Source organism: Ornithorhynchus anatinus, chromosome 16 (genome assembly GCF_004115215.2).
Source record: "Ornithorhynchus anatinus isolate Pmale09 chromosome 16, mOrnAna1.pri.v4, whole genome shotgun sequence".
NCBI lineage: Eukaryota > Metazoa > Chordata > Mammalia > Monotremata > Ornithorhynchidae > Ornithorhynchus > Ornithorhynchus anatinus.
The window spans coordinates 28,172,581-28,185,048 of NC_041743.1; the positions used below are offsets into that span (position 1 = coordinate 28,172,581).

The 12,468-nt window shown below is 45.0% G+C and overlaps 1 protein-coding gene across 1 annotated transcript in view; it reads left to right on the plus strand.

The window, feature by feature from the left end:
• The first annotated feature begins 3,292 nt into the window (after positions 1 to 3,292).
• The window catches only part of AFAP1L2 (actin filament associated protein 1 like 2), a 114,500-nt gene continuing 105,324 nt past the window's right edge, over positions 3,293 to 12,468 (plus strand). The window contains exon 1 of the mRNA XM_029081019.1: positions 3,293 to 3,481. Within this exon, the coding sequence (XP_028936852.1) occupies positions 3,466 to 3,481 (16 nt within the window). The 5' untranslated portion in view covers positions 3,293 to 3,465. The remainder of the gene's footprint in view (positions 3,482 to 12,468) is intronic.

Genomic DNA, 12,468 nt, shown 5'->3' on the forward strand with positions numbered 1-12,468 from the left:
AAAATAGCATGTACTTTTCAAATTGTGAGAATCAGAAAATAGGCATCTCTATATAAGAATGTATTACCTAAATGCAGAAACCATTACTATACTTCAGTGATGAACAAGCAGACAGAAATGCAAGCATTCTGAAGTGATCGAAGTGTAGACATCAATTGAATCCAACTTATTAGAGCTGGAAGGGATAGCAAGATCTTATGAACCCCAGCCCCCATATCCAACACACACACACACTTTCAAAGAGAAGTGTGCATTTTGGGCTTTATAGTTTTCCCCTCCACTCGGTGCAGACAACTCAGATGGAAGTTCCAATTTCAATCTCCTCCATGTGAAGTGGAATACTTGGAGCTAGTGCCTTCCTTAGCATTACAGTAACAATGTTATAACTGTAATTAGAATGATAAGTAACTACGCATTATTTCTCAAGTGACCAGTCATTCCAATTTGTGTGGGACCATCGTGATTTTCAGGATCCCATCCCAGTGCCCAAATTGCCTATGGTAAGACCCATTAAGGGATCTTTTAATAGAAGGTTTGAAAGGACAGTTCCCCACCCCCCACCCCAAGTTGCCCTGGCTGTTTCTACAGGGAGAAGCAGTAGGAGTTTACAGTGTTCTTATTTACCACCCTTCCCATTCATGCTTATTAGTTAGTTGCTTACTTTTGTTTTATCATTTATTCTGTGCTCTTACTCTTTTCCCTTTTTTTTTGCTTGCCTTTTCTGTCTGCTTGTTCATCACTGGATTGTAATTTCCTTGAGGGCAGGGACTGTACTTTTTATTGCTATTGTCTGTTTTCAAGTAAAATGGAGGGAGATCAGGGACTTGATGAATGGTGGCGATCAGAAGGCAGGAGAAGGCGAAATGGAAAGAAAGTCTCCAGTTCCCTGAGAAACAGATCCCACACGTATGGACAACTAAATGTCTCATTGAAAGAAAAATAGAGTAAAACAGTTGGGTCAATATTTGTACAGTGTGTTGGACTACAGAGAATGTGCTTAAAGATAAATGGTGGGAAAGGGATAGAGTTTGTGTGATGCTTGGGAGGAAGCAAAACAGATCGTGTCAAGTTTTTCAGTTTATAGTAATTGCCATCTTCCTTGAAAGTGGACAGTGAGTTATCCTATAAATTATTAAAGGTGCGGCTCCAGGTGAGTGAACTAGCAGAAACCACGGAGCCTCACGGGCTGGGATGCTTTGTGAATCCTTCTTTCTTTTTAGGGCAAGCTGTTTGCCAGAGCAGAGGCAAGAATGTAAGCTGGAAGGAGCTCAATAGGTCCCAGTAGGAGCTTGGATAGCAGCAAATGTTCCCAGAGCCAATCTCGCCGCCAGCAGGGTCACCTTCCAAAGGAAGGACAGCTCTGCTAAAGCAGGTATTGCAAATTAGTCTTGACTTTACTGGCAGATGCTTGGGGTTTAGAAGGAGTGACGAGTATCGAGGTTAGCCACGAGATGGGAAAAAGAAAATCTAGCCAGTCGACAGGGTTTCATGTTTCCGCGGCGTGGCTCAGTGGAAAGAGCACGGGCTTGGGAGTCGGAGGTCATGGGTTCAAATCCTGGTTCAGCCACCTGTCATCTGTGTGACATTGGGCAAGTCACTTAACTTCTCTGGGCCTCTGTTACCTCACTTGTAAAATGGGGATTGAGACTGTGAGCCCCACGTGGGACAACCTGATCACCTTGTATCCTCCCCAGTGCTTAGAACAGTGCTTTGTACGTAGTAAGCGCTTAACAAATGCCATAATTGTTATTATTATTATGGGCCTGGGAGTCAGACTAATCCCGGTTCTGTCTCCTGCCTGGTGTGTGACCTTGAGCAAGTCACTTAACTTCTCTGTGCCTCAGTTACCTCTTCCGCAAAATGAGGATTAAGACCGTGAGCCCCACGTGGGACGGCCACCGTCTCATCCAATTTGTATCCACCCAGTGCTTAGTACAGTGACTGGCATATAGTAACCGCTTAATAAATACTACAATTATTGTTATTTCATTATTACTCTTATTGTATTTTCATTTATTAATTTACACTGCTTTTCTATTTAACACGAGAAGATGGAGCCAGGAAAGAGCAAGGCAGGCAGCTCCTAAGATCGGGTGTGGCCTTCCTGTGAGCCCGTTGTTTGGTAGGGATCGTCTCTGTTGCCGAATTGTACTTTCCAAGCGCTTAGTACAGTGCTCTGCGCACAGTAAGGGCTCAATGAATACGATCGAATGAATGAAGTGAGGGGAGTTCAGAAGCCCAGTCTCTCCGTGACAGGTTTAGGGTGGGAGTCTTTCTCTGCAGAGTTGTGAAGGGACAGGTTCCAGTCCATCAACTGCTAAATCTGCACGTGGTCGAAATCTGCACGTGGTCTTATTTCTAAGTACGTTTACGACGGCCTTTTCCCCACCACCACCCCTAACGAATAAGCCCCGAAGGGCAAAGGAAGGTGTCCTGCTTTCCCAAGCGCTTACACTGCGAATACACCGTGTTCACTCCCTAAACGGGCCCGGGAGTCATAAGGTCGTGGGTTCTAATTCCGACTCCGCCTCTTGGCTGCCGTGTGACCTTGGGCAAGTCATTTTGCTGGGCCTCAGTCACCTCATCTATTAAAACAATGTGGATAAAGAGGGTGAGCCCAATTTGGGACAGGGACTGTGTCCGATCTAATGCGTCTCGACCCCGGCCCCAGTAGGGTGCTTGGCACATTGTAAGCGACGAACAAATAACCTAATTAATAGTATTCAGTCAGTCGTATTTATTGAGCGCTTCCTGTGTGCACAGCACTGTACTAAGCGCTCGGAAAGTCCAACTGGGCAACAGAGACGATTATTAGTATTCATGTATCCATTCGATCTTATTTATGGAGCGCTTCCTGGGTGCAGAGCACTGTACTAAGCGCTCGGAAAGTCCAATTGGGCAACAGAGACGATTATTAGTGTTCATGTATTCATTCCATCGTGTTTATCGAGCGCTTCCTGGGTGCGGAGCACCGTCCTAAGCGCTCGGAAAGTCCAATCGGGCAACGGAGGGGGACAATCCCTACCCAACGACGGGCTGGCCGTCTGGAAGGGAGGGAGACGAGACGACGAAACAAAAGAAGCGGCCAGCCGACTAGTGCCATTTCCACTTACTCCCCCAACTTCTTCGACCGGAGGAGGGAAGCCTCCCGGCGCTGCCCCGCCGCTGGGAGCGCCCGGACTCCACATTCGGGGTCGGGGGAGGGAGGGAAAGGAGTGGGGGGGGGGCCCGGTCGCAGCCGGTCCTGCCGAGCTCCTGCTGCTGCAACTCGTGCTGCTGCTGCTGCTGCTGCTGCTGCAACTCGTGCCGCAGCTGCGGTGGGTGAGCTCAGTGGGAGGGAGGGGCAGCCGGAGCGGTCTAGTCCCCTGGCAGGAGGGCAGCCAGGGGCGAGACCCCCCGGGACCCCCCGTCGTCCGGAGCGGAGCCGACCCGACCCCCGCGGCGGCTGCTTGCACGGGCGTCCAGATGGAGAAGTACAAAGGTGAGGGGCCGGTGGGGGGGCCGGGGTCCTTCCCTTGGCCCACTCATTTCTCCGGGACACACAGAGAGAGAGAGAAGTTCTCCGGGGGCGGTGGGGACCATCCCACCCGGGCCCTGTTTCATTCCAGGGGTCCAGCCGCCCCCCCCCAGGACCAGCCCTCTCCCCTCCCTGGCTTTCATTCCAGGGGTCCAGCCGCCCCCCCCAGGACCAGCCCTCTCCCCTCCCTGGCCCACCTGGGAAGCCCCCGGCCCCACCCGGGAGGCCGCAGGGAGGAGCCCCCTCCCCGGGCGGACTTGGGGGCGGGGGGCTTCTCCGGGGGGCCAGGCGTTTGCCCCCCCCCCCCCCCGGAGAGGGGGCGGGCAAGGGGCGTCCGGCTTGGCGGGAGGCAGATGGGCGAGCAAGGACATGGGATAGATGGATATATCGGGGGGCAAGGGGTCTCCCCCCTTCCGGCCCTTGGAAGACCCGGGAGATCGGGGTGTGGGGGGGGAGGTCTAATGACGGAGCGCTTGGTACAGTGCCCTGGACTTAAGCGCCCAGCAAATGGCACTGCTGGCAGGGAAGGGTCGAAGCCCTGATCCGGACCCCTGACAGCTCAGTCTGGCAGGTACTGAGGTGTTCGGTCCCTGCGCGATGCTTGGCCCGACCTGCCCCACCGAGGTGGAGACAGACCGTGGAGCGCAGTCCTGCACGGGTGCTTTGCAGAAGGCCTTTGGGGGGGGAGGCTTTGGCAGTTGGTCTCGACGTGGTTCTTCTCCCCGGGCGGCTTGTCCCCTTTTCTGGGAATTGCTCCTGCAGAAAAGTGAAAGCAATAGACGTCTAAAGAAGTGGTGGTTGGAGGAGGATCGCAGAGAAACCGGAGGAAAAACACACATATATATATATATATTATAAACGATTCTAGCTTTGGCATCAACCTTCCTTGAGTTTGCAGGCTCTGCAGGGAGTGGTTATTTAGTCTGACTTCAGATCCTTCTAACGACATATTTCACTTTCGAACCTCGCCTGTCCTGGCTAGTTAGCAGAAATGCGAGTCGATTGTCTTAAAAGAGACTTAAGCATTTGACATCCAGGGGAAAGTTTATGGCCGTGAGCGAACGAGAGAATTGGCTTCACCTGAGATAGGAACAGCCCGAAGAGGGGAAAAACGTGGGCCCATTGAATCAAGAAGCAGGTGTGGATTTTGAATTGGTTTTGCCCCGGGAAACCCTATTAACCGGTTGGGGCTGTAGGTCGAAGAAGTATCTCCCTACCATTGAGTTTTTTCAATCTGGACACTTGGGATTCAGTGTCCCCTCGCATTTTCCTACGGTTCGGCTGTATTTACTAGTGTGTCATGTATTCCCTTGAGCAATGCCACCCACCTAACCTCTTAATGTTTTAGTTTCCACCAGAAAGGGGATGATAAAGCTCACTAACACTACTTTAGTGGAAGTTTTAAGGATGAGTAGGAATGCTATGATACACCTTGTGGTATTTTTTTCTGCCTAAGCGAAGTAGTAGTGAAATAATCATTTAGTTGTTATATCTGTTCCAAGTGCCTTAGAGGTTTTTTTTTTTCCTCTCCCGAAGAGATTTCACATCAGTGTTCTTTGCCTGTTTCTGATTTCCTGATTTAGTATCCTTAGGCATGTCTCCAAAGTAATTTTAAGTATTTCCTGGACTTTAACATGGAAAATTTAAAGCGCTTGTTATCGTTAATATGCCAGGTCATATTAAAGATTTTATTTTCCAGCTATTTGATTTCCTATTTTCAGTAGCACTTCACCTTAAAATAGACACTATCAAACACCAAACTAAGGCATCATTTAAAGTCTGAAGGACCTCATCAAAATACCTTTTCAAGTCTACTGCGGTTTCACACCTAAGCTTCTCAATGGTGTGAAGAGTACCTGACATTTTGCAGGTGTGTAAAATCCCTTTCACATCTGCATGAAATAGATAAATTTCAATATTGACTATTAAGTTCACAGGAAAAGTCAAGAAGCATTGGTAGCCCTGTAGATGGTGCCTGTCACTGTGACTCTAGAGATGTCTACCTGTTTGGTTGGGAAACAAATACCATCATCATTATCATTATTATTATCTTAGATTGAATCATTTCGCAAAAACAGAGTTCACAGTTGACATAAGAAAGTTTAATGAGTGCGGTTTTTCATGGTATTTAAGCACTTACTCTGTATTAGGCACCGTACTAAGCAGGGGTATAGAAGATAATCAGTTTGGACCCAATCCCTGGCCCATGTAGGGCTCACTGTCTTGATCCCCATTTTACAGATGCAGCATAGAGAAGTTCAGGGACTTGCCCAAGGTCACACAGCAGACAAGTGGCAGAATTGGGATTGGAACCCAGGTCCTCTGACTCTCAGGCCCGTGCTCTATTCACCAGGCTCAATACAAAATGTGGATAGGTTGTGGAAATAAATTCTCTTTGTGGAGGATATTTCTCATTATTCTCAGTATTTCTTATCTAACAGTAACTCTGCCCATGTGTCCAAACACTAAGACCCTAAAATATTCAAGTGCCATCTATTTCCTATTCAAGATAAACAGGATGTTATGTTATTTGCAAGTCTTATGAGATAAAACAGTGGGTACTTCATTCTTGAATGTATTTTGACATTTTTCGGTGAGATGCTGTACCATAGTGCAAAAAGATGGTATTGTTTTGAAAGTACCATGTTGTCTAATCATGCCCTGATGAGTTCAGTCTCTCTCCAGACCTAATTAGCGACGAGGGGGCCTAGAAATACCCAGAGAGAATGCTTTCTTCTCAGAAAGATCCAACAGAGGCTCACTTTCCTTAAATCTAATAAACTGCCCAATACTGAACATCCTAATTCAAGAAATACAGCTCTGAAATACAGCAATTCTTGCTACCAGTCTTACAGTATTTCTAAGGTAGGGTTCTGAAAAATTCCATCTCTCCTACTTATGAACTTATGGTACTTATGGAACGCTTACTTTCATTTTCTTAACACTAATTGTGAACCCCACTGGCCGAGAGAGTGTCCTGTGATGTGAAGTGATCCGTCCCTCCTCCTCTCCCACCTGTTGGATGGTATTTGATGCCAGAGCAGCACGGCTTAGTGGCAGAAGCGTGGGCTTGGGAGTCAGAGGCTGTGGGTTCTAATCGTGGTTTTGCCACTTGTCTGCTGTGTGACCTTGGGCAAGTCACTAAACCTCTCTGTGCCTTAGTTACCTCATCTGTAAAATGGTGCTGGACACATGGGACAATCTGTTTACCTTGTATTTACCCCAGTGCTTAGAGCAGTGTTTAGCTCATAGTAAGCACTTAACAAGTGCCATTATTATTATTATTATTATGTTACTGATCTGTGGACTGAATTTAAGTTTTTAAGCAGGTACTTCTGCAGAGGGAAGTTGAAATTGTGGTACACAAAAAGCCACGTGGCCTAACTGAAAGAGCACGGGCCTGGGAGTCAGAGAAATTGCCTGGGCCCTAATCCCAGCTCTGCCACTTGCCTCTCGTGTGATCTTGGGCAAGTCATTTAACTTCTGTGTATCTCAGCTCATCCAAAAAATGGGGATTAAATCTTACTCCTCTCTATTTAGATTGTGAGCCCCATGGGAGACAAGAACTGTGTCTGACCTGTATCTACTCCAGCACTTAACACACAGTGAGCACTTAACAAGAACCATTTAGAAAACAAACAAGCAGCCAAAGGACTATATAGTTGGGATTTTGAGATTTATTATAGTTTGGGTATTGATGGTTGGGAAAATATGGTATCTCTTGATGAAACGTTTCTTCATCTTGCCGTGCTTACTGCAACAGAATACTTGCCTGGCACAGTGAAGGCACTACGTTTTGTGAATCTGATGGATTAAATATTTTAACTCTCATGGGAGGGCCAGGAGCCGGTGTTAAAACAAATTGTGATTAAAGTGCAAAAGGCAACTTAAAAATAGTGATATTGTATATTCCTAGTTGCTAATTTTTTTCTAACGTAATTGTCAAATGTCAAGTAAAGGCCATGTTCCCATCTTCAAAATAAAATTCCAGAAAATGTATCTTTTAAAAAGAAGTGAAAGGAAATGATTCACATACACACAGACTCGTCTTTGAGAAAACTTTAGAATTTTGCACTCTCTCAAGTGCTTACTATAGTGCTCTGCATAAGGTAAGCGCTCAAAAATACAATTGAAATAAAGAATTAGTGCTACGATTGAAATTTGTCTAAGATCACAGTATATATGAAAAAATAGTACCAATAGTGATACAATATGGGGGAGAACTAATGTGATTCTGAGAACAATCATTTTAAAGATTTCTTAACATGGATGCCTTGAAAAAATCCTTAACCTTTCCTTTAACATCCAAACAGTGTATTGAAATGAATCTTCATCCTTTGCATCCCTTCACCCTAGTGATTCTCTTCAAGTTTTGAGTGTGGGAGATCCCTTTATGCTTTAGTAAAGAATGACCTGCAAATAGACATGTTAGGAGATCAACCCCTGCTGCTTAAAGGAGTGGAGGAGGGAGGGAGGGAGGAGAGAGTTCTACTTTGGGAACTTCCCGCTATTCAGTGGGGCGGGGAGTAAGGGAGCTCTGGGAATTAAGCTGGTTCCAAGTACAGTTAGAGAGCCAGGAAGGGGAGACACTGGCTTCAGAGCTTAGAAGTCGTGCCAATTTTCTTCTAAATCGTTTATGGTGGGAAATGATTTCTACAAAACTTTATGGGCTTATGTAATGCCCTTCTGGGGACAGGCAAAGCCCTTTTCTCAAAGTTTAGGAAATGTGCTCTCTTATTCCAGAGAGGGTGGAGTGCTATCAGCGAAAACACAGAGGAAGAGGGCAGCTGGGGACCTTCCTATTCATTTCTTTTGTTGGTGTGAATGAGTTGACCTGGGCTATAGATGTGAGATGCTAGTAAAAGGCCATTTAGGATCCTAAATCTTAAAAGATGTATATAGTAATTACCTCAAAGAGCCCCAGAAGAGCAGTATATAGCAGGAAGAACTTGAGGTAGGAAATGATAGAAGGAAAAAAAAACCTCAGTTTCTAAAAGATCTCATTAGGATTATCTTCAAGGAGAGTCGATTAAGCCTAAAATTGCCCATCTGTGAAATGAGAGCAAAGGGAGCACTGAATATCAGAAGGCTAATAAGGTCCAGAGAGGAAGTTAAAGGAAAGCCAGGGGTAACCTATACTCCAGTTATTACCACAGGCAGCCTGGCCTACTGGAAAGAACATGGGTCTGGGAATTAAAAAAAACTACTGACTCTGTCACTTGCTTGCTCTGTGACCTTGGGCAAGTCACTGGATTCCTCTGTGCCTCAGTTTCCTCATCTGTAAATTCGAGATGACCTCTGCTCTCTCTCCCAGGCTGGAAAGACCATGAAAAACTGGGACTGGGTCCAAACTGATCATCTTGTATCTGTCATACACAATTGAGCACAGTGTGTGGCACATATTAAAAGTGTAATAAATACTATCATCATCATGATTATAAGTATTCAACCCTGAAATGAAAAGGTACCTTGGTTGAGAAAAAAGAATCTTCTGTTAAATCTTGGTTCTCTTTAACATCTTTTATGATGTTAAGCATGTTAAGATGTTAAGAAGCAGCATGGCTCAGGCTCAGGAAAGAGCCCAGGCTTGGGAGTCAGAGGTCGTGGGTTCTAACCCGGCTGCACCACTTGTCAGCTGTGTGACTTCGGGTAAGTCACTTAACTTCTCTGTGCCTCAATTACCTCATCTGTAAAATGAGAATTAAGACTGTGAGCCCCACGTGGGGCAATCTGATCACTTTGTATCCCCCCAGCACTTAGAACAGTGCTTTGCACATAGTAAGTGCTTAACAAAAACCATCATTATTATCTTTTATCTGAAGTGCTCAAGGAATATTCACATTGATTATTGCACTTTTTCTTACAATGATAAGGAAAGAGCGGGAACATAGATCCATTTCCAGGTGGAGAAACGAGGTTAACTACATGTAGCCAATGAGTAGCAGAGCTGGATTAAGGATTTTCCATCCAAAACTTTATCGTTCGAATGAAGAATATCCATTCGGGCTTCTACCAAGGCCTAATGACCTTCCTCTATTCTGCCCAGCCTTGGAGCCTGAGTCAAATTCCCACCCATTCCCAAAAAGTAGCCACCCATGTTCTGGCTCTCTAGCCTCTCTTTTGAAGAGGTTACCACCTTGCCACGATGGTTTCACCTTCACTGGCTGCAGTCCTCCATGAGGAAGATTTCCTGTGGTATTCGGTGCATCTGGACCCTTTGTTCAGAAGATAATATATGGCAGCCAAAAAGTTTTGAGCTCTAACTGGACATCACTTGGAGAAGTGATAGGAATTCTGGGACAAAGATGCTAATATTTCTAGGATTTTAGAAATCCTAGAAACTGGGAAGAGAGAGAGCGAAAGGAAGGATCAAAGCAGAAACCATTCAGGCATAGTTCATTAGAAGAGCAGAAAAGAGGAACAATTAATAATAGCAGTTTAAATCGCACTTCATTATGGGAGTTTCTTTACATTCTTTAAATTAACGATGAAAACCCTTCAAAATTAAACTGGAAAAGAAACAGCCTTTGTAACTTTATGTGCCGCCTGATAATTAACCCAATAGGCTCCAATTATTATAACCGATCTGATAAACTAGACTCCTAACCCGAATTACTAAGGTTGATACTAGAGAATGGAGATCAATCTAGTGTCTTTGTGTAGGGTGAGGTAATTTATCGTGAATAAATACATATATAAAAATTTGGATGTCCCACTGACACCACAAACTAAGCTCTTCATCTTCCCGCCATATCATGTTTTTACTTTAGGCAACACCACTGCCCTTCCTATCTCACAAGCCTGTAACCTTGGAAATTCCTTGACTCATCTCTCTCATTCAACCCATATATTCAATCTGTCACCAAATCCCATCTGTTCTGCCTTCAACGTCTCTAAAATCTGCCCTTTACTCTCCATCCAAATTGTTACTACGCTGATCCAAGCCTTTATCGTATTGCTCCTCGATTACTGCATCAGCCTCCGTGCTGGACCTCCCTGCCTCCTTTCTATCCCCACTCCAATCCATTCTTCATTCTGCTGCCCAGATCACTTTTTTGAAGAACCATTCAATACACATCTCCCCACTCTTCAGGAACCTCCAGTAGCTTCTCATCCATCTCTGCAACAAGCAGAACCACTCCCTCCTTTTACTTGATTGATTTCCTCCTACAACCCAGTCTGCACACTTTGCTCCTCTAACACCAACTTGCTTGCTTTACCCTGATCTTGTTCATCTTTTTTGGTATGGTATTTGTTAAGCACTTTGTGTCAACATTGTTCTAGGGGCTGGGATAGGTACAAGTTAGGTTGGACCCAGGCCCCGTCTCGCAAGGGGCTCACAGTCTAAGTAGGAGGGAGAGGGGCTCACAGTCCAAGTAGGAGGAAGAACGGGTATTTAATCACCATTTTACAATTGAGGAAATGGAAGGACAGAGAAGTTAAGTAACTTGCCCAAAGTCATACAGCAGACAAGTGATAGAGCTGGGATTAGTACAGTGCTTTGCACACAGTAAGCGCTCAATAAATACAGTCGAATGAACGATCAGAACTCAGGTCCTCTGACTCCTAGAACTGGACTCTTTCCACTAGGGAATGTTGCTTCTCTAATCTTATCACTGTCTCCTGACCTGGAACTCTCTCACTTTTAATATGATTGAGCATCAATCTCCCCACCTTCAAAACCTTATTAAAATCACATCTCCTCCAAGAGGCCTTCCCAGTTAAATCCTCATATCCCCTACTTCCTCTTCCTTCTGCATCATCGTGGCCTTTGGATTTGTACCCGTTAAGCACTTGATATTAACCCCACCCTCAACCCCATAGCACTTGAGTACACAGAGTGTGAGCTCGTTGCGAACAGGTGTTGTCATTCTTTATTTCTATATTGTACTTTCCCAAGTGCTTAGTACAGTGCTCTGCACAACAGTAAGCACTTAAAAAGTATGACTGAATGAGTGAATCTGTAATTTATTTTGTCTAACTCCTCTCCCCTTACCCTGGTCTGTGAACTCCTTATGATAGGGAAGGTGTCTCTACCAACTCCGTTGTATTGTACGCTCCCAAGGGCCTAGTGCAATGCTCTGCACACATTAAATGTTCAATAAATACGATTGGTTAATTCATTTTAGAAGTCTAGAAAATTTACCCAGCTGATTTGGATCCATTTAAACTCTGTCATACCATCTTCTTTGTAATGTGACTTCACCAAGGTCCTCTTTCTCTGGATTATTTTTTTTCCATTTTCGGTTCCCATTTTATAAAGACTTGGGCTTTCTGCCTATTCCTCTCTTAACCCTTTTTCCTAATCCTTTTGGTAGTGGGTCCCTATAATGGGATGTCACTCAGGAAGAACAGTTTGTTATTGAAGTGCTGATGGTGTCATCAGTCAGTCAGTCATATTTTTGAGCACTTAGTGTGTGCAGAGCATTATACTAAGCGCTTGGGAGAGTACAGTATAACAATAAACAGACACATTCCCTGCCCTCCCACTCCTCCTGCATGAGTCTCTCCTTAGGTGTTGGTTAGTCTTGTAATGGGTATTGTTTTGGCTACAGCTGCAAGCACCATTTATCAAACTTCTTTAGATCTCCTGGCTATGTTTAAAAACTCCATTCTCGACAAAAACACAGCATAGAATTCAATTATTTGGCTTTGCAAAAAAAAGAAAAAGTTGGCCTTCCCTGATACAGTTCTGATGGCCTGGAGAAGTATAGAAAAGCAGTCCTTGGGTGTCTTTAGATTAGCTAAGAAGGGATTGAGGTCTAGAACCGCCATAGTGGTGGTCTTTCATATCCTGTCTTAAAGCAGTCCTAGACCACTTGGCCAGACTGAGAACAGGATTGGAAATCTTGCACAATCAGAGTCTAGTGAAAATTATATTCACATCGATTAGGTGAATAACTCTTCAGGACCAGAAATGGGGATAAAATTTTGAGATAACGTGTATCTGC